The 23,266-nt window shown below is 48.0% G+C and overlaps 1 protein-coding gene across 1 annotated transcript in view; it reads left to right on the top strand.

The window, feature by feature from the left end:
• Positions 1-23,266, top strand: part of LOC144595875 (sideroflexin-5-like) — a 221,213-nt gene that overhangs the window by 43,520 nt on the left and 154,427 nt on the right. The window contains exons 3-6 of the mRNA XM_078403737.1: positions 1,976-2,053; positions 12,526-12,552; positions 14,762-14,816; positions 22,831-22,856. Of these exons, the coding sequence (XP_078259863.1) occupies positions 1,976-2,053; positions 12,526-12,552; positions 14,762-14,816; positions 22,831-22,856 (186 nt within the window). The remainder of the gene's footprint in view (positions 1-1,975; positions 2,054-12,525; positions 12,553-14,761; positions 14,817-22,830; positions 22,857-23,266) is intronic.

Raw genomic sequence — 23,266 nt, forward strand, 5'->3', positions numbered from 1 at the left:
CACCCTTTGTCCCTTATTTGGGAGTGAGAAAGTTGGCAACCCTAGCTGCTGCCCAACTGCTGGGAATTACTCGTATCCTTCAGACAAGTGCAGTAAAGTTGGCAAGCTTTTTTGTTCCATGCTATCTAGTCAGCGAAAACACTCTATGTGATTACAATCCTGTACGTCTTTGGAGTGTGGGAGGTAACCGAAGATCTCTGAGAAAAACCCATGCAAGTCACGGGGAGAATGTACAAACTCCATGCAGACAGTACCTGTGGTCGGGATGGAACCCGGGTCTCCGGCGCTGCATTCGCTGTAAGGCAGCAACTCTACCGCTGCACCACCGTGACCGCCCTAGTACCGATGTAGTAGATTCTTTATCCGATCCCTGAATTTGCACATTTGTGTGGGAGTAATCCAAGTGTTATATTCAGCGAAAAGACTATACATGATTACATTAAGCCATCCTCAGTGTAATGGGTATAACATTAAGTTCAAGATAAAGTCCAATAAAGTCCGATTAGAGTCATAGATTGATACAGTGTGGAAACAGGCCCTTCGGCCCAACTCACCCATGCTGGCCAACAATGTCCCAGCTACACTAGTCCCACTTGCCTGCGCTTGGTCCATAACCCTCCAAACCTGTCCTATCCATGTACCCGTCCAACTGTTTCTTAAACGATGGGATAGTCCCAGCCTCAACTACCTCCTCTGGCAGCTCGTTGCAAACACCCACCACCCTCTGTGTGAAAAAGTTGCCCCTCGGGTTCCTATTAAATCTTTTCCCCTAATGATAGTTTATAGGTTTCCAATGAGATAGATGGGAGGTCAGGACCACTCTCTAGTTGATGATAGGATGGTTCAGTTGTCTGATAGCTGGGAAGAAACTGTCCCTGAATCTGGATTTGTGCGTTTTCTCACCTGCACCTTTTGCCTGTTGGGAGAGGGGAGACGAGAGAGTGACCAGGATGAGACTGGTCCTTGATTATGCTGCTGGCCTTGCCGAGGCAGCGTGAAGATTAGCTATGACCAATGAAGGATCAAGGTAGAAAACATAGAAAATAGGTGCAGGAGGAGGCCATTTGGCCCTTTGAGCCAGCAACGCCATTCATTGTGATCATAACAGGTATAACAGGTATAACAGAGCTTTATTTGTCGTTCGGTACCGAAGTACCGAACGAAACTACATAGCAGTCATAGAAAAAAAAAAGAACACAAGACACATAACCCCAACACAAACGTCCATCACAGTGACTCCAAACACCCCCTCACTGTGATGGAGGCAACAAAACTTCCACTCTCTTCCCCACGCCCACGGACAGACAGCTCGTCCCCGACCGACCCGCACAGTCCCCGCACCGGGCGCTGAAACGTCCCGCGGCCGAACCGGGCGATGAAAGGCCCGCGACCAAGCCTTGCGCAGCTAAGTCCCGTGGTCGAGCCGCACCGGGGGATGTCAAGTCCCGCAGCCGAGCCGCACCAGCGGTGAAAAGTCCCGCAGCCGAGCCGCACCGGGCGATGTAAAGCTGATCATCCACAATCAGTAACCCGTGCCTGCCTTCATCCCATATCCCTTGATTCCACTAGCCCCTAGAGCTCTATCTAACTCTCTTTTAAATTTATCCAGTGAATTGGCCTCCACTGCCTTCTGTGACAGAGAATTGCACAAATTCACAAATCTCTGGGTGAAAAAGTTCCTTCTCACCTCAGTTTTAAATTCTCCTTTATTCTCCTTCTAAACTCCAGTGAATACAAGCCCAGTCTTTCCAATCTTTTCTCATATGACAGTCCCGCCATCCCGGGGATTAACCTGGTGAACCTACGCTGCACTGCCTCAATAGCAAGGACGTCCTTCCCCAAATTAGGTAGACGGTGTACCGTAGATGGTGATTGTAACGAGCAATAGAGTTTACGGTAATTGGCCTCCGACAGTAGAACCCAGTTATTTTTTAAATATTGATTTACTCTAAATTCTTTGCTCTCCGTTTTTCAGAGTCGCCTCAAGGCAGCAGGACACCTCCTGGAGGACTTCAAACATGGCACCCTTCCCTCCGAGGTCTCCAACCAACAGGTAACCATCTTGTGAGAGATTCTCCTCCCTTCTTATAGAAACATATACAATTCTTAAGCGATTGGACAGGCTAGATGCAGGAAAAATGTTCCCCATGTTGGGGGAGTCCAGAACCAGGGGTCACACAGTTTAAGAATAAGGGGTAGGCCATTTAGGACTGAGACGAGGAAAAATCTTTTTCACCCACTGAGTTGTGAATCTCTCTTGAAAACATCCAGTGAATTGGCCTCCGCTGCCTTCACTGCAGCGGAGGCCAATTCACTGGATGTTTTCAAGAGAGAGTTAGATTTAGCTGTTAGGGCTAACGGAATCATAGACATAGACATAGAAAAATAGGCGCAGGAGTAGGTCATTCGGCCCTTCGAGCGAGCAAGGGAGATGGGGAGAAAGCAGGAGCAGGGTACTGATTTTGAATGATCAGCCATGATCATATTGAATGGTGGATCTGGCTCCAATGGTCTACTCCTGTACCTATTTTCTATGTTCCTACCGCGGAGTAGTGGATAAGGCCTTTTGACAGACCTGCCAAGGTTATATTGCATGGTGGGTTAAAGCTTGAGGGGCCGAATGGCCTACTCCTGTTCTCTATTAACATAGAACACAGAACTGTACAGGTACAGGCCCTTTGGCCCACAATGTTTGTGCTGAACATAATGTCAAGCTTGCTCCACCCTGATCTTCTGCCTCAGGTGATTTACTGATGCTGGAAAATGCACTGATTCCCTTTGTATCAAGTCAAGAGTGTTTAACTGTCGTATGTATCGGAAACTGGAGATTGAAATTCTTACTGGCAACGGCACAACAGATCTGTGAGCACTATGGTTGCAAACCGTCCTGTATTAGCCGGGACATCCCGTATATTGGGCTAAATTGGTTTGTCCCATATGGGACCGCCCTAGTCCCGTATTAGGCCTGTGGGGCGCTGTAGGCCCTGACGCTGTAGGCCCGGACACTGTTGGCCCGGAAATTGTAGGCCCGGGGGCCGCTGTAGGTCCTGACAGTGTAGGCCCAGAGTCCAGGGCGCCGCCAAATGGAGGTTGCTTAGCTACCCGCCTCCCGGCCTAGGCGGCCGCCATTGGTGGAGCGGGAGCACGTGGCCGCTGGCTGGGTGAGGTCACGTGGAACGTGGGGCGGTGATGTCACCTTGCCCTTATTTGGGAGTGAGATAGTTGGCACCCCTAGTGAGCACAGTACATGCAGATAACAATAAACAAAATAAAGTTCAATCCATTTTGTTAAAATACAATTTTAGTGCAAAACAATTTTAGTGCAAAACAAAACGTGTCCAACCCCTTAATAATCTTATACGTATTGTGAGCAAATGTGGGCCACATATCTGAGGAAGGAGGTTTGACGTGAATGATCCCAGGAATGAGTGGCGCTGGGCCAGACGTGACTTTTTCCACACTGTTTGACTCCACGACTCTAACTTAAGCTATGCATGTGCACAAGTTCATAATTGATAGGAGCAGAATTAGGGCAGTCTTCTCTGCCATTTCATTATGGCGGATCTATCTCTCCCTCCCAATCCCATTCTCCTGTCTTCTCCCCATATCCTCTGACACCCGCACTAATCAAGAATCTATCTATCTCTGCCGTAAAAATATCCATTGACTTGGCCTCCACGGCCTTCTGTGGCAATGAATTCCACAGATTCACCGCCCTCTGACTCAAGAAATTCCTCCTCATCTTTCTAAAGGAAAGTCCTTTAATTCTGAGGCTATGATCTCTGGTCCTAGACTCTCCCACCAGTGGAAACATCCTCTCCACATTCACTCTATCCAGGCCTTTCACTATTCTGTACGTTTCAATGAGGTCCCCCCTCATCCTTCTAAACTCCAGTGAGTACAGGCCCATTGCCGACAGGCTCATCATATGTTAACCCACTCATTCCTGGGATCATTCTTGTAAACCTCCTCTGGACCCTCTCCAGAGCCAGCACATCCTCCCTCAAATATGGGGCCCAAATTTGCTCACAATACGCCAAATACGGCCTGACCAGCGCCTTATAGAGCCTCAGCATTACATCCCTGTTTTTTTGTATTCTTTGTATTCTTTTGTATTTTTGAAATAAATGCGAGCATTGCGTTTGCCTTCCTTACTACAGATTCGACTTGTAAATTAACTTTTTTGGAATTCTGCATCAGCATTCCCAAGACCCTTTGCACCTCCGATTTCTAGATTCTTTTAGATTTTAGATTTAGATACAGTGCGGAAACAGGCCCTTCGGCCCACCGAGTCCGTGCCGACCAGCGATCCCCGCACATTTACACTATTCTACACATACTAGGAACAATTTTTACATTTACCCAGTCAATTAACCTACATACCTGCACATCTTTGGAGTGTGGGAAGAAACCGAAGATTTCGTAGAAAACCCACGCAGGTCACGGGGAAAATGTACAAACTCCGTACAGACGGCGCCCGTAGTCAGGATCGAACATGAGTCTCCGGCGCTGCATTCGCTGTAAGGCGGCAACTCTACCGCTGCCCATTCTCTACCCATTTAGAAAATAGTCAAAGCATTTATTCCTAAATGTGGCATGTGGCAAATCTAGGCTTTTGTCCGTAACATTTTACCCCCAGGTGGGCAGTTTGTCCTCGGGACCAGCCATTCAAAAGGCACAAAAATGCCTCGAAGGGTGGAATGGGAAAGGAACTATCAGGGCGGCACGGTGGTGCAGCGGTAGAGTTGCTGCTTTACAGCCCTTGCAGCGCCGGAGACCCGGGTTCCATCCCAACTACGGGTGATGAATGAACGGAGTTTGTACGTTCTCCCCGTGACCTGGGTGGGTTTTCTCCGAGATCTTCAGGTTTCCTCCCACACTCCAAAGATGTACAGGTTTGTAGGTTAATAAGCTTGGGTTTGTATACTTGGTATAAGTGTAAATTGTCCCTAGTGTGTGCAGGATGGTGTTAATGTGCGGGGATCGCTGGTTGGCGCGGACTCGGTGGGCCGAAGGGCCTGTTTCCGCGCTGTATCTCTAAACTAGACTAAACTAAACTGTCCATGCCAGTGAGCTGCAGAAGCATCTCTTCTCGTGGAGCACACAGACAGCTGTGCCTGCAGGCCCAGGCATGATCTCAAACAAGTCTTTGCAGCTTGTGACCCGAAACAGGTTAAAAGGAAACTGCAGAGGTGTCGATCAGCAGCTGACAGTGAATTTTTAGAACAATATATCTGTCAGCAACAGGAATAGGAAGGAGCAATTCACAGACGACTGGTGAAAGATCAGATTAAAATACACCAGTCAAAAGTGATTCTTTTCAAGTGAAAACAAAGTTTGAATCACTGACCCTTGGTCGCTCCAATTCTACCCTGGCTTCAAAGTTTTTCTCCCCTTCGTCAGAGGGTATTACATTTATCTTCCCCATTGACTCCAGCATCTTCCCCATTGACTCCAGCATCTTCCCCATTGACTCCAGCATCTTCCCCATTGACTCCAGCATCTTCCCCATTGACACCAGCATCTTCCACATGCAGAATACAGTTCTATTGTAGCGCATCAATTCTATAGACAAGTGGAACAAGTCTTTGAATATGCTTTCCCGAGGCAACCTACGTAGATACATAGAAAATAGGTGCAGGTGTAAGCCATTCGGCCCTTCGAGCCAGCACCTCCATTCAATGTGGTCATGGCTGATCATTCTCAATCAGTACCCTCTTCCTGCCTTCTCCCCATATCCCTTGATTCCGCTAGCCCTAAGGTTATGGGATGATAGCAGGAGAATTGGGTTGAGAGGGAAAGATAGATCAGCCATGGTTGAATGGGGGGAGTTGACTCGATGGGCCGAATGGCCTAATTCTGCTCCTCTCACTTAAGAGATCTCCTGTGTTTGCAAAGGAAAGTACCTGAGGAGGGGGCGATTTTGCTGCATCACTTCCATTGAATAACTGGTGAAGTTAGATCATATGATTATATCGTTTATAGTAAATGGAGATGCAAGGAACTGCAGATGCCAGAATCTTGGACACAATACAAAGTGCTGAAGGAACACACGGGTCAGGCTGACCTGCTGAGTTCCACCAGCACTTTGTGCTTTGTTCCTGATAGTAAATGGCTGCCCCGTTTACAGAACACACTGGGTAGAAGCAGTGGACCATTTAGTCTCTAGTGCCTGCTCTGCCCTGCAATAAGGTCCTGGCTCAGGGCCACTTTCTAGATAATCATCACTATGAATTGTAGTTAATTTACTACCTGGATTTGTATTCTACATCTCTCCTTTGTTCATCCAATAATTTAGCTAGCACAAAACAAGCACACTTTAGGTTAGGATTAGAAACATAGAGAAACATAGAAAATAGGTGCAGGAGGAGGCCATTCGGCCCTTTGAGCCAGCACCGCCATTCATTGTGATCATGGCTGATCATCCACAATCAGTAACCCGTGCCTGCCTTCTCCCCATATCCCTTGATTCCACTAGCCCCTAGAGCTCTATCTAACTTTCTCTTAAATTCATCCAGTTGTAGTTGTAGTGAACTGTTGGGAATGAGCTCCAAACTACCTCGAGTTGGGGGCATTATTTTTTGTCTTTGCACTATTATTGTTTAGTTTTATGTGTATGTGTGTGTATGTATATATATGTATGTGTGTGTAATATGTGTATATATGATATGTATAACACTCAGTGCATGGAAATATATATGTATATATGTGTGTGTATGTTATCTATATGTGTATATACGTGTGTGTTGTGTATATGTGTGTTATCTATATATGTGTGTTGTGTATATATGTGTATTATCTATATATGTGTATATATGTGTTGTGTGTATGTGTGCAAATGTGTGTTATCTATATATATGTATATATGTGTGTATATATGTGTGTTGTGTGTATGTGTGCAAATGTGTGTTATCTATATATATGTATATATGTATATATGTATATATGTGTGTGTTGTGTATATGTGTGTTATCTATAAATGTGCATATATATGTGTGTGTTATCTATATGTGTATATATGTGTGTTTTATACATGTGTGTTATGTGTATATATATGTGTGTATGTACAGTGTGTGTATGTATATGTGTGTTATCTATATATGTATATATGTGTGTGTTGTGTATATGTGTATATATATATTTATATATACACAAGTACACACACACACATATATATATATATATATATATATGTGTGTATATATATGTGTGTGTATGTGTGTGTATTATACATACATGCACTAAATGTACATCCTATAGGTATACATATATCACACACACACATATAATTAAAATCCAAGGTAATAGGCGTTTATACAATGTAAATTCCTTCTGATGAGTGATTCTTCTCTTTCTTCATTAATTAGACAATAGACAATAGGTGCAGGAGTAGGCCATTCGGCCCTTCGAGCCAGCACCACCATTAAATGTGGTCATGGCTGATCATTCTCAATCAGTACCCCGTTCCTGCCTTCTCCCCATAACCCCAGATGCCGCCTTCTTGATGGTGGGGAGGTTTGTGCCTAGGGTTGCCAACTGTTCCGTATCCTTCAGAGTTTTATCTAGCTCTCTCTCGAATGCATTCAGAGAATTGGCCTCCACTGCCTTCTGAGGCAGAAAATTCCACAGATTTACAACTCTCTGACTGAAAATGTTTTTCCTCTGTATATATAATGCTGTATTTTAATGTGGAAAGAGGCAGATAGTGTCATTGAGCGATAGAACACGGACATGGGCGCTTCTAATCCCCTTGTCTGCTTCTGTAGCTTCCTCGAGCAACTCATTCCAGATATGGAATACCTTCTGAGTGAAAAGGTTTCCGAAGACCCGCTTAAATTGCAGAACTCTTTTTTTTGTATGGGAGAAGAAAGCTGCCATGGAAATAGCTTTCATGCAGCATGGAGTTTGATGATAGATGCCGCCTTCTTGATGGTGGGGAGGTTTGTGCCTAGGGTTGCCAACTGTTCCGTATTAGCCGGGACATCCTGTGTTTTGGGCTAAATTGGTTTGTCCCTTACGGGACCGCCCTTGTCCCATATTAGACCCGGGGGGGCGTTGTAGGCCCGGACGCTGTAGGCCCTGGACGCTGTAGACCCGGACAGTTTAGGCCCCGGACGCTGTAGGCCCAGACGCTGTAGGCCCGGACACTGTAGGCCCCGGACGCTGTAGGCCCGGACAGTTTAGGCCCGGACGGTGTAGGTCTGGACAGTGTAGTTCCGGAGGCTCAGGCGCCACCTAACGGAGGTTGCATAGCAACCCGCCTCCCGGCCCGGGCTGGAGGTGGAGCGGGAACACGTGGCCGCTGGCTGGGTGAGGTCACGTGGGGCGCCGGGAAGTGACGTCACCTTGTCCCTTATTTGGGAGTCAAATAGTTGGCACCCCTAGCTGTGCCCGTGATAGACCGGGCTGACTCCACAGCTCTCTGCAGCCTCTTGAGTTCCTGTGCGTTGGAATTGCCATACCAGACCATGATACCACCAGTCAGGATACTGACTACAATTTTCAAAGTGGTCTCATATTGTTCACCCTAACTGTGGTACAAGATTTCAGATCCATGCTCAAAAGCAATCTGCAGTTCTAATTTCAGTCCAAGAAAAATGCCTGAAGGCATGTTGAACAGTGGCATAAATAAATTGATAGCCCTCAGAGAAACTCCAGTGGAGCAGTATCAAAGTGCAACAGAAGCCTTCCTGATTTTGATCTGTTTTGTTTTGAGGTAGAATTTGAACGTGCAAACTCACACATTATTTTTATTCATGTAAAAGAGAACGCACCCTTTAGCCTCCTGCCCAGTTTTCAGTTGCTTGTCGTGCAGACCGCCTTCTGTTCATCTCCACTTGTGGTTGAAGCAAATGGCAGGTTTATTTTCACACTAATCCACCCTTCGCACCAGAATAAACCACTTGCAACAATATGGCGTTGTTGGGTGGAGGTGGCATTACATTCCAGCCACAGTTCAGGGCACATGGAAGTCATGAGGTGTCGATGAGGTGAAGCAAGGAGACAAGCAGATCATAAATTCCAGCAGCAGAATTAGGCCAATCGGTCTATCAAGTCTGCTCCGCCATTCGATCAAGGCTGATCTATCTCTCCCTCCTAACCTCATTCCCCTGCCTTCTCCCCACAACCCGCGACTCCCTCACTAATCAACAATCTATCTATCTCTGCCTTAAAAATATTCAATGACTTGGACACCACAGCCTTCTATGGCACAGTCTTTTGTGAACTTGGCTAAATTAAGAACTAGAGGTTTAAGGCAATAGACAATAGACAATAGACAATAGGTGCAGGAGGAGGCCATTCGGCCCATCGAGCCAGCACCGCCATTCAATGTGATCATGGCTGATCATTCTCAATCAGTACCCCGTCCCTGCCTTCTCCCCATACCCCCTGACTCCGCTATCCTTAAGAGCTCTATCCAGCTCTCTCTTGAATGTATTCAGAGAATTGGCCTCCACTGCCTTCTGAGGCAGAGAATTCCACAGATTCACAACTCTCTGACTGAAAAGGTTTTTCCTCATCTCAGTTCTAAATGGCCTACCCCTTATTCTTAAACTGTGGCCCCTTGTTCTGGACTCCTCCAACATTGGGAACATGTTTCCTGCCTCTAACGTGACCAACCCATTAATAATTTTATACGTTTCGATAAGATCTCCTCTTATCCTTCTAAATTCCATTGTATACAAGCCTAGTCACTCCAGTCTTTCAACATATGACAGTCCCGCCATTCCGGGAATTAACCTAGTAAACCTACGCTGCACGCACTCAATAGCAAGAATATCCTTCCTCAAATTTGGAGACCAAAACTGCACACAGTACTTCAGGTGCGGTCTCACTAGGGCCCTGTACAACTGCAGAAGGACCTCTTTGCTCCTATACTCAACTCCTCTTGTTATGAAGGCCAACATTCCATTGGCTTTCTTCACTGCCTGCTGTACCTGCATGCTTCCTTTCAGTGACTGATGCACTAGGACACCCAGATCTCGTTGTACGTCCCCTTTTCCTAACTTGACACCATTCAGATAATACTCTGCCTTCCTATTCTTACCACCAAAGTGGATAACCTCACACTTATCCACATTAAACTGCATCTGCCATGCATCCCCACCCTCTCACATAACCTGTCCAAGTCACCCTGCAACCTCATAGCATCTTCCTCACAGTTCACACTACCACCCAGCTTTGTATCATCTGCAAATTTGCTAATGGTACTTTTAATCCCTTCATCCAAGTCATTAATGTATATTGTAAATAGCTGCGGTCCCAGCATCGAGCCTGCGGTACCCCACTAGTTACTACCTGCCATTCTGAAAGGGACCCATTTAACCCCAATCTTTGCTTTCTGTCTGTCAACCAATTTTCTATCCATGTCAGTACCCTACCTCCAATACCATGTGCTCTAATTTTGCCCACTAATCTCCTATGTTTCCACGCTGTCTGACCCTATGTGAGGTGTTGTGCTTTGGGAGGTCAAATGTAAGAACATGTTTCCTGCCTCTAACGTGTCAACTCCATTAATAATCTTGTATGTTTCAATAAGATCCCCTCTCATCCTTCTAAATTCCAGTATACAAGCCTAGTCGCTCCAGTCTTTGAACATACGACAGTCCCGCCATTCCGGGAATTAACCTAGTGAACCTATGCTGCACTCCCTCAGTAGAAAGAATATCCTTCCTCAAATTTGGAGACCAAAACTGCACACAGTACTCCAGGTGTGGTCTCACTAGGGCCCTGTACAACTGCAGAAGATCATATATTGAGGCAGGGTTGAATTTTTATCTTGTAAAATCTTATAAAAGTGTATAAAACCATGAGGAGAACAGGTGGGGGAAATAGTCTTTTTACTAGGCTAAGGGAAATATGAACTTAAGGGCAGACGTTTAAGGTGAGAGGGGAAAGTTTGGGGAATATGCCACCCATTCACACTGGTTTAGTTTCATTTATTGTCACGTGTGTTGTGTGCTAACCAGTCAGCAGAAAGACAGTACATGATCACAATCGTTCCATTGTATAATTTACAGTGTATAAATACAGTTTACAGGGTAGATTCTTATAAGTACCTGGGTGTCTACCTCAACAATAAATTGGACTAGACTGAAAACACCGATGCGCTATACAGAAAGGGCCTGAGCAGAGACTTTTGCAGGGGGCACTCCTAAGGACCTTCTACAACACGGTGGTTGCATCGGCTATTTTCTACGGAGTGGTCTGCTGGAGCAGCAGCATCTCAGCGGTGGAAGGGAAGAGACTCGACAAGCTGGTCAGGAAGGCCAGCTCTGTCCTGGGTTGCCCCCTCGACTCAGTGCAGACGGTGGGAGAGAGGAGGATGATGGCAAAGTTAACGTTTGGTGCATGCTGCTGTAGGAAAAGAGATTTAAGAGTGTGGAGCGATTGTAATACGAGTTTGTAGATCTGCTTCTGTTGCTGGTAAGCAAATAGTTGCCTGTGTTGGGCACCATCTTGGATGCATATTCTATGCTATCCCACTTTTGCATCCATTCCCAACAATTTAGAGGCAATTTACAGAAGCCACATTTATAGACCCATTCATCTTAGGGATATGGGAGTAAACTGGAGCACCCGGTGGAAACCCACACAGTATGGTTGCCAACTTCCTCACTCCCAAATATGGGACAAGGTGGCGTTGCAGCCCCGCTCCCCACGTGACCTCACCCAGCCAGCGGCCATGTGCTCCCGCTCCACCAACGGTGGCCGCCCGGGCCGGGAGGCGGGTTGCTACGCAACCTTCCTCAGGGGGCGCCCGGGCCTACACTGTCCGTAGTAGGAAAAAAACTGCGGATGCTGATTTAAATCGAATATAGACACAAATTCTGGAGTAACTCAGCGGGTTATGCAGCATCCCGGGAGAGAAGGAATGGGTGACATTTCAGGTCGAGACCCTTCTTCAGACTCGACTCTTCGGGGTCTCGACCCAAAACGTCACCCATTCCTTCTCTCCCGAGATGCTGTCTGTCCCGCTGAGTTACTCCAGCATTGTGTGTCAACTGACACGGCCCGGGACTGCTGCGGCCCCCCCCGGGCTACAGTGTCCGGGCCTACAGTGTCCAGGCCTACAGTGTCCGGACATACAGTGTCCGGGCCTACAGTGTCCAGGCCTACAGTGCCGTCCGGGCCTACACAGTCCGGGCCTACAGTGTCCGGGCCTACAGTGTCCGGGCCTACAGCGCCGTCCGGGCCTAACACAGGACAAGGGCAGTCCCATACGGAACAAACCAATTTGGCCCAAAATACGGGATGTCCCGCCTAATATGGGACAATTGGCAACCCTATCACACGGTCACAGTGAGAATGTGCAAACTCCACGCAGTCAGCAGCCACGAGGGTAGGATCGAGCAGTGCCTCTGGCTCCGTGAGGCAGCGGCTCTACCAACTGCGCCACTGTGCCACCCATAATTCACATTGTCCTGACTGAGATGATCCTGAGAACTGAAGCTGTCTTCACTTGACTGGGCATTGACCTTTGGATCAGATACTAACCATTTCTCTTCATTTGTCTTTGTCTAGCTTTGGGAGGCACAAAAAATCAAACAGGTAAGCATTTTTACTTCAAGTAATCCTACTGTGGATGCGGCAAAACATCCTCAATGATATTTCCCAATCAGTACTTATGATTAATACTGAATTATGTGAAATATTTAATTCATTTTAATAATTTACATTTCATTCATTGAACTACCTGTTTGGCAGTGTCCCAGCTACACAAGTCCCACTTGCCTGCGCTTGGTCCATATCCCTCCAAACCTGTCCTATCCATGTACCTGTCCAACTGTTTCTTAAACGATGGGATAGTCCCAGCCTCAACTACCTCCTCCGGCAGCTTGTTCCATACACCCACCACCCACTGTGTGAAAAAGTTACCCATCGGTTCCTATTAAATCTTTTCCCCTTCACCTTGAACCCATGTCCTCTGGTCCTCGATTCCCCCACTCTGGGCAAAAGACTCTGTGCATCTACCCGATCTATTCCTCTCATAGAAACATAGAAACATAGAAAATAGGTGCAGGAGTAGGCCATTCGGCCCTTCGAGCCTGCACCGCCATTCAATATGATCATGGCGGATCATCCAGCTCAGTAACCTGTACCTGCCTTCTCTCCATACCCCCTGATCCCTTTAGCCACAAGGGCCACATCTAACTCCCTCTTAAATATAGCCAATGAACTGGCCTCAACTACCTTCTATGGCAGAGAATTCCACAGACTCACCACTCTGTGTGAAGAAATGTTTTCTCATCTCGGTCCTAAAAGACTTCCCCCTTATCCTTAAGCTGTGGCCCCTGGTTCTGGACTTCCCCAACATCGGGAACAATCTTCCCGCATCTAGCCTCTCCAACCCCTTAAGAATTTTATATGTTTCTATAAGATCCCCCCTCAGTCTTCTAAATTCCAGCGAGTATAAGCCTAGTCTATCCAGTCTTTCTTCATATGAAAGTCCTGCCATTCCAGGGATCAATCTGGTGAACCTTCTCTGTACTCCCTCTAAGGCTAGAATGTCTTTCATGATTTTGTATACCTCAATAAGATCTCCCCTCATCCTCCTGCGCTCCATGGAATAGAGACCCAGCCTGCTCAACCTCTCCCTGTAGCTCACACCATCCAGTCCTGGCAACATCCCCGTAAATCTTCTCTGAACCCTTTCAAGCTTGATAATATCTTTCCTGGTTCCCTGATAACAGCTGGGAAGAAACTGCCCCTGAATCTGGGGAAAGAGGCCTATCTGCTTTCTGAGGAAGTAGAGGCATTCGCATGCTTTCTTAACCGGATCACCAATGTGGTTGGACCAGGACAAACAGCTCTCGACCATCTTCATTTCACCGCCATTGACACAGCCTGGGGCGTCTACTCCACGTCACTCCTTTGTTTTGCTGATATTGTTGTCATCTTGACGCCAGGCTAAGCTCTCTATCTCTCTAAGGGGCATGTTGGTCGGCGTAACAGGGCATGTTGCTTGGTGTAATGGGCCATGATGGCGTAATGGGGCGTGTTAGTTAGCGTGGGCAAGTTGGGCCGAAGGGCCTGTTTCCACACGGTATGACTCAATGAATCAATCTCCTTCCTTTAACTCATCTTGACATCCTTTGAGATCTGGCCCACTATGGTGGTGTCAACCGGAAACTTGTTTAGTTTGGTTTCGTTTAGAGATACAGCGTGGAAACAGGCCCTTTCGGCCCACCGGGTCCGCGCCGACCAGCGATCCCCGCACATTAACACTATCCTACACCCACTAGGGACAATTTTTTTTTACATTTACCAAGCCAATTAACCTACATACCTGTACAACTTTGCAGTGTGGGAGGAAACCGTAGATCTCAGAGAAAACCCCACGCAGGTCACGGGGAGTACGTACAAACTCCGTACAGACAGCACCCGTAGTCAGGATCGAACCCCGGTCTCCGACGCTGCATTTGCTGTAAGGCAGCAACTCTACCGCTGCGCCACTATGCCGCCCTGATAATAATGTGAGAGCAGATTTTGGTTGCACAGTTGTTGCCTTATCAATCCAGTGATTTAGCCATTATACCATCATGCCCCTCCCTGCGTTATATTGAAAGACATCTTGTGCAGTGACCATCATGCCCCTCCCTGCGTTATATTGAAAGACATCTTGTGCAGTGACCATCATGCCCCTCCCTGCGTTATATTGAAAGACATCTTGTGCAGTGACCATCATGCCCCTCCCTGCGTTATATTGAAAGACATCTTGTGCAGTGACCATCATGCTTTTCCTTTCATTTGCTTTAAGGCGGTGTTGCACCCAGACACCAATGAGAAGATTCTGATGCCATTCAGAATGTCAGGTACATTTTTATTATTTTGCCAAAGAATAATTTTGCTCATGCTTTATTTTATTTTTCCTCCCTCCATTATTCTGTGTGCAGCACAGGGCAGGGGGTTGTGGTGGAAGGACCGTGCACAGGCTGGAGGTCCGTGAGAAGTGGAGTTCCGCGAGGATCAGTGCCGGGACTGCTGCTGTTTGTGATATATATAGAGATGCTCCTCGACTTAAGATATTTCGACTTTACGATGGCACAAAAGCGATACACATTCGGCGCGGTAGAGTTGCTGCCTTACAGCGAATGCAGCGCCGGAGACCCGGGTTCCATCCCGACCACGGGCGCCGTCTGTACGGAGTTTGTACGTTCTCCCCGTGACCTGCGTGGGTTTTCTCCGTGATCTTCGGGTTCCTCCCACACTCCAAAGAAGTACAGGTAGTGTAAGAAAATAACTGCAGATGCTGGTACAAATCGAAGGTATTTATTCACAAAATGCTGGAGTAACTCAGCAGGTCAGGCAGCATCTCAGGAGAGAAGGAATGGGTGACGTTTCAGGTCGAGACCCTTCTACAGACTGAAGAAGTGACCCGAAACGTCGGCCATTCCTTCTCTCCTGAGATGCTGCCTGACCCGCCGAGTTACTCCAGCATTTTGTGAGTAAATACCAAAGACGTACAGGTTAATTGTAGGTTAATTGGCTTGGTAGATGTAAAAATTGTCCCGAGTATGTGTAGGATAGTGTTAGTGCGTGGGGAGCGCTGGTCGGCGCGGACCCGGTGGGCCGAAAGGGCCTGTTTCCACGCTGTATCTCTAAACTAAAGTAAATTAAACATTCAGTAGAAACCGTAGGTTAGGTGGCTATGATGTTCGGTAGGTTGGGTGCATTAAATGCATTTTCGACTTAACTCAAATTTCACTGTACCTTAATTGGTACTTGTGACAATAAATTGAATCTTGAATCTTGACTTACGATATTTTTGATTTACGATGGGTTAATTGGAACGTAAGTCAAGCAGCATCCGTATCCGTATAAATGATTGGGACATAAGCATAGACAGATCGGTGAGTAAGTTTGTAGAGGACAAGATTGTTAGGATTCAGGACTATGAGGAAAGACGTTCTTGCCTTAGAGGGAGTACAGAGAAGGTTCACCAGATTGATCCCTGGGATGGCGGGACTTACATATGAGGAAAGACTAGATAGACTGGGCTTGTACTCGCTGGAATTTAGAAGACTGAGGGGGGATCTTATAGAAACATATAAAATTCTTAAGGGGTTGGAGAGGCTAGATGCGGGAAGCTTGTTCCCGATGTTGGGGGAGTCCAGAACCAGGGGTCACAGCTTAAGGATAAGGGGGAAGTCTTTTAGGACCGAGATGAGAAAACATTTCTTCACACAGAGAGTGGTGAGTCTGTGGAATTCTCTGCCACAGAAGGTAGTTGAGGCCAGTTCATTGGCTATATTTAAGAGGGAGTTAGATGTGGCCCTTTTTGCTAATGGGATCAGGGGGTATGGAGAGAAGGCAGGTACAGGCTACTGAGCTGAATGATCAGCCATGATCATATTGAATGGCGGTGCAGGCTCGAAGGGCCGAATGGCCTACTCCTGCACCTATTTTCTATGTTTCTATGTTTCTAAAGAATAAAGTATAGATCAGCTGCAGAAATAGAGTTTGATCTAAGCATGTGTGCAGTGCATGCTCATAGCTAAAAGACATTGATCTATTGTCTTTACTTTAGACTTTAGTGATATATGGAAACAGGCCCTTCGGCCCACCAAGTCCGTGCCGACCAGTGATCACCCTGTACACTAGCACAATCCTACACGCAAGGAACAATTTTACAACTTACTGAAGCCAACAAACCTGTACATCTTTGGAGTGAGGGAGACCGGAGCACCCGGAGAAAACCCACGCAGTTACAGGGAGAAAGTGCCAACTCTGCATAGATAGCACCCATAGTCAGGATCGAACCCGGGTCTCTGGTGCTGTAAGGCAGCAAATCTACCGCCGCACCAGTGACGAAGAATGAATGCTTAAAGCAACAAGTACCAATCAATGATGGTCACTAAGTACTGGGGTTGCCAACTGTTTCGTATCAGCCGGGACATCCCGTATATTGGGCTAAATTGGTTTATCCCATACGGGACCGCCCTTGTCCCGTAAAAGGCCCGGGGGGCGCTGTGGGCCCAGACACTGTAGGCCCGGACACTGTAGGCCCGGACACTGTAGGCCCGGACACTGTAGGCCCAGACACTGTAGCCCGGAGGCCGCTGCAGGCCCAGACGCCCGGGCGCCGCGCAACGGAGGATGCGTAGCAACCTGCCTCCCGGCCCGGGCGGCCGCCATTGGTGGAGCGGGAGCACGTGGTCGCTGGCTGGGTGAGGTCATGTGGGGCGCGGGGCGGTGACGTCACCTTGTCCTGTATTTGGGAGTGAGAAAGTTGGCAACCCCTACTAAGCACTGTTGGAGCCATGCTCCTGACTCTTGCCTTGTACATGGTATAAAGGCTTTGGGCTATTGAGGAGTCAAGGGGAGAGGTATAGGGACAGGTATTGCACTTTCCCACCCAAACCACCCACTCCCCAGGAACATTCCCCTGCTTCTTCAGGATGTGCAACACCTGTCCCTTTACCTCCCCCCTCAACTCCATCCAAGGACCCCGACAGTCTTTTCAGGTGAGGCAGAGGTTGACTTGCACCTCATCCAACCTCAACCACTGTATCCGCCGTTCCAGGTGTGGACTCCGCTCAGTCCGCCTAAACCCACCTGATCTGCTGGTTGCTATATACTTCAACTCCCCCTCCCATTCCCACACTGGCCTTTCTGTCCTGGGCCTCCTCCTTTGTCAGAGTGAGGCCCAGCGCAAATTGGAGGCAGAGCACCTCGTATTTCGCTTGGGCAGCTTACACCCCAGCGGTATGAACTTTGACTTCTCTAACTTCAAGTAGCATTTGCCGTCCCTCTCTCTCCATCCTTCCCCCTTCCCAGTTCTCCGACTAGTCTGACTGTCCTCGTTTACATTTTATCTCTGTTTGCTTTGTTGTTACCTTCGCCCAGCTAACAATGATCTATTCTACATTTCCCTTGATCTCAATCCCCTTGTCTCGTTTTCACACCTTACACTTCCTCATCTCTGTATCTCCCTCTCCCCTGATTCAGTCTGACCCGAAGCGTCCACCCATTCCTTTTCTCCAGAGATGCTGCCTGTCCCACTGAGTTACTCCAGTATTTTGTGGTCTTATCTTCGGTGGAAGGGAGGTTGGTTTGTGCGATGGTCTGGGCTGCGTCCACAATTGGTTGCAGCGATGGTGACAGCACGAGACTGGCTGAGATGGGGCATCTTGGTTGACCTGGACAAGGTGGGTGGAAGGGCGATGGGACGCAGCCGCTCATGGTTGTATCAGAAGAAACATCCCGCGCTGGGACAGAAAGGCAGAAATGAGAAGTCATTTGGCATTGAAGGAAAGGCCGGTCCTCCAGCAGTCTCTCCACCTGGTGTACTGGGGCAGAGCCATTGTCGTCTGTGTACCCGCTGTGCGAGAACAACTACACGCTGCCTGCCAACATCTGCGTGTTATTTCTTCAGTCCGAAAACTTTTCCCAGCAGTTTTCTCGGGAACAGCCTCATTGGCGGGCTCTCCGGGTTCACACTGCCAACCTCGCCCTCACAGTTCAAGAATCCTCTAGAAGGCAAGGGCCAGTAAGAGGATCCAGGGTCTTGCCACCCACAGCCTCACGTAGGGTTGCCAACTTCCTCACTCCCAAATAAGGGACACCAGGTGACATCATCGCCCCGCGCCCCACTTGACCTCACCCAGCCAGCGGCCACGTGCTCCCGCTCCTCCAATGGCACCTGCCCGGGCCGAGAGGCAGGTTGCTACGCAACCTCCGTTAGGCGGCGCCCCGGCCTCAGGACCTACACTGTCCGGGCCTACAGCGGCCCCCGGGCCTACAGTTTCAAGGTCTACAGTGTCCGGGCCTGCAGTGTCCAGGCCTACAGTGTGCAGGCCTAATACATGACAAGGGCAGTCCCGTATGGGACAAACCAATTTAGCCCAATATACGGGATATCCTGGTTAATACGGGACAGTTGGCAACCCTAGCATAGGGTCAGGCAGCGATGCAGGGAACGCACCCGAAGGTTCGTTGGTAGTTAGGGTAGGCCCGAAGTTGGTTTTGGCAGGACTGGGAACCCACCTTCAGGCTCGTCGGACGGTGGAAGCAAGAGGGAGCTGGAACGTACCAATTAGTGATAGGCCTGGATGGAGTGGATGTGGAGAGGATGTTTCCACCAGTGGGAGAGTCTAGGACCAGAGGCCGTAGCCTCAGAATAAAAGGATGCATCTTTGGAAAGAAGAAGATAAAGAATTTCTTCAGTCAGAGGGTGGTGAATCTGTGGAATTCTTTGCGACAAATGGCGGTGGAGGCCGTCAATGGATATTTTAAAGATGGAGATTGATAGATTCTTGATTAGTACAGGGGGGTTATAAGGAGGACACAAAAGAGTGGGGTTGAGAGGCAAAGATGGATCCACCATGATTGAATGGCAGAGTAGACTTGATGGGCAGAATGGCCTCATTCTGGTGCTGTAACTTATGAACTTATGAGGCATCGGACGCGAGTCGGGTAACGCCTCCAGCGCTTTAAAGGGCGGCTGCAGGAAACCCCCCCGGGAAACAAAGATGGCCGGGCGAGGAGAGGGACGTCGGCTTGCGGGAAGTGCTCCACTACATCGCGTGCGCAGGCCGACCAGACTTTGTAAATGGCGCCAAAACATGGCGGCGCCTGCATGTGGATGCGGAGTGAGGGGGTGTGGGGAGAAGGCAGGAACGGGGTACTGATTGAGAGTGATCAGCCATGATCGCATTGAATGGCGGTGCTGGCTCGAAGGGCTGAATGGCCTACTCCTGCACCTATTGTCTATTGTCTATTGTCTATGTGTGTTATGTGCAAAAGGAATTTCACTGACAAACAAAGCTCCATTGAATGAGCAGATTGGGCTGTAGATTCAAATGGAATATTTGGGATTGGAGGTAGACACAAAATGCAGGAGTACCTCAGCGGGTCAGGCAGCATCTCGGGAGAGAAGGAATGGGTGACGTTTCGGGTCGAGAACCTTAAGGGTCTATTACCATTAGAGCGTGCGATCCCTTGCCTGGGATTGACGCTCCAACCGCGGCCTGCGGACTTTTACATCGAGGAGCTCGCAGTCTCGGGCTGAGACCGAGGTCGGGAAGCTCCAAAACTGCACGAGGTTCGACAAGCCCCGACCCGGGGTAGATCGCCCGACGCGGGGGAGCTGAGATTCCCCCCGATGCAGGAGCTTGATCGTCCCGACGAGGAAGGCCCGATGGCCGGCTACAGGAGTCAAGATCGTCCCGTCAACGGAAGGTCTTTCCCCTCCTCCTTCCTAGTTCTCCCACTGCCTTCCTGGCTCCAACTACATCCTTTCTTTGTCCCGCCCCCTCCCCTGACATCAGTCTGAAGAAGGGTCTTGATCCGAAACGTCACCCATTCCTTCTCTCCTGAGATGCTGCCTGACCCGCTGAGTTACTCCAGCATTTTGTGATACCTTCGAAGGTTAGAGGTCCCCGATCACTGGAGGACAAAGAAGGGAAGAGATGAAACTTTTTTTCGCCTTTCATCACAGTGAGGAATGTGGAGGAGCCACTGGTGGATGTTCATGTTAAAATGCCTTTTGTGTGTTCTGTTGCTTTTTATTGTTATGGCTGTGTGGCAAATGAAATTCCTCGTATGTTGCAAAACATACTTGGCTAATAAAGTATGATTATAATTATGATTACTGTACTTTATTCTAGTGGGCTTGAGTTTGAACTGAGATTTGGAAATGTGAAGGACCAAGGATGATAGACAATAGACAATAGGTGCAGGAGGAGGCCATTTGGCCCTTCGAGCCAGCACCACCATCCAATGTGATCATGGCTGATCATTCTCAATCAGTACCCCGTTCCTGCCTTCTCCCCATACCCCCTGACTCGGCTATCCTTAAGAGCTCTATCTAGCTTTCTCTTGAAAGCATCCAGAGAATTGGCCTCCACTGCCTTCTGAGGCAGAGAATTCCACAGATTCACAACTCTCTGACTGAAAACGTTTTTCCTCATCTCAATTCTAAATGGCCTACCCCTTATTCATAAACTGTGGCCCCTGGTTCTGGACTCCCCCAACATTGGGAAGAATAGAAAGGCAGATTATTATCTGAATGGTGTCAAGTTAGGAAGAGGGGATGTTCAACGAGATCTGGGTGTCCTAGTGCATCAGTGCATCAGTCACTGAAAGGAAGCATGCAGGTACAGCAGGCAGTGAAGAAAGCCAATGGAATGTTGGCCTTCATAACAAGAGGAGTTGAGTATAGGAGCAAAGAGGTCCTTCTACAGTTGTACCGGGCCCTGGTGAGACGGCACCTGGAGTACTGTGTGCAGTTTTGGTCTCCAAATTTGAGGAAGGATATTCTTGCTATTGAGGGCGTGCAGCGTAGGTTCACTAGGTTAATTCCCGGAATGGCGGGACTGTCGTATGTTGAAAGGCTGGAGCAATTAGGCTTGTATATACTGGAATTTAGAAGGACAATACACAATAGACAATAGGTGCAGGCGTAGGCCATTCAGCCCTTCGAGCCAGCACCGCCATTCAATGCGATCATGGCTGATCACTCTCAATCAGTACCCCGTTCCTGCCTTCTCCCCATACCCCCTCACTCCGCTATCCTTAAGAGCTCTATCCAGCTCTCTCTTGAAAGCATCCAACGAACTGGCCTCCACTGCCTTCTGAGGCAGAGAATTCCACACCTTCACCACTCTCTGACTGAAAAAGTTCTTCCTCATCTCCGTTCTAAATGGCCTACCCCTTATTCTTAAACTGTAGCCCCTTGTTCTGGACTCCCCCAACATTGGGAACATGTTTCCTGCCTCTAATGTGTCCAATCCCCTAATTATCTTATATGTTTCAATAAGATCCCCCATCATCCTTCTAAATTCCAGTGTATACAAGCCTAATTGCTCCAGCCTTTCAACATACGACAGTCCCGCCATTCCGGGAATTAACCTAGTGAACCTACGCTGCACGCCCTCAATAGCAAGAATATCCTTCCTCAAATTTGGAGACCAAAACTGCACACAGTACTCCAGGTGCGGTCTCACCAGGGCCCGGTACAACTGTAGAAGGACCTCTTTGCTCCTATACTCAACTCCTCTTGTTACGAAGGCCAACATTCCATTGGCTTTGAGGGGGGATCTTTATGAAACATATAAGATAATTAGGGGATTGGACACATTAGAGGCGGGAAACATGTTCCCAATGTTGGGGGAGTCCAGAACAAGGGGCCACAGTTTAAGAATAAGGGGTAGGCCATTTAGAACGGAGATGAGGAAGAACTTTTTCAGTCAGAGAGTGGTGAAGGTGTGGAATTCTCTGCCTCAGAAGGCAGTGGAGACCAGTTCGTTGGATGCTTTCAAGAGAGAGCTGGATAGAGCTCTTAAGGATAGCGGAGTGAGGGGGTATGGGGAGAAGGCAGGAACGGGGTACTGATTGAGAGTGATCAGCCATGATAGCATTGAATGGCGGTGCTGGCTCGAAGGGCTGAATGGCCTACTCCTGCACCTATTGTCTATTGTCTATTGTCTATCAATCAGGAAATTGAGTATAGAAGTTGGGGCATTGTGATACAGTTGTACAAGTCTATTGTCTATAACATGTTTCCTGCCTCTAATGTGTCCAATCCCTTAATAATCTTATACGTTTCGATAAGATCCCCTCTCATCCTTCTAAATTCAAGTGTATACAAGCCTAGTCGCTCCAGTCTTTTAACATATGACAGTCTGGGGCAACATATGACTATAAGGGGCAAGTTCCATTGTCTCAGATTGTATACATTACTGGGAGACCAATTTTGTACATGGTATGCCCACACTCGTGGTTTAACTCAGAAGACCAGAGGAGAATTGGAAGTATCTCAAGAGGGGACTAAATGTAGGCTGTGGCCGCAATGATGAAATCTTTTAATGCCTATCTTTTTTCCAGGGTACATTCCCTTTGGGACCCCAATTGTAAGTATCTATGGACATCTACCATGACTAAATCCTTTGATAAAAATTTACGGGTCAGCTAGATTCCAAACTCATTTCTTAAGACCTGCTCTGTAAAAGCTGTATTGGGAGGTGCAAAGTTGTGTGACAGATGGTGAGAAAGTGGTGCATAAGATCACGAGGGGGAATAGATTGAGTAAATGCCTTTCTTTCACCCTTCACCTTAAACCTATGTCCTCTGGTTCTCGATTCCTCCACTCTGGGCAAGAGACTCTGTGCGTCTATCCGATCTATTCCTCTCATCATTTTATACACCTCTAAGACTTCGCCCCTCATCCTCCTGCTCTCTAAGGAATAGAGTCACAGCCTGCTCAACCTCTCACTATTGCTCAGTCATAGGGTCTTACAGCATGGAAACAGGCCCTATAGCC

This window comes from Rhinoraja longicauda, chromosome 1, assembly GCF_053455715.1.
Source record: "Rhinoraja longicauda isolate Sanriku21f chromosome 1, sRhiLon1.1, whole genome shotgun sequence".
Taxonomy (NCBI): Eukaryota; Metazoa; Chordata; class Chondrichthyes; order Rajiformes; family Arhynchobatidae; genus Rhinoraja; species Rhinoraja longicauda.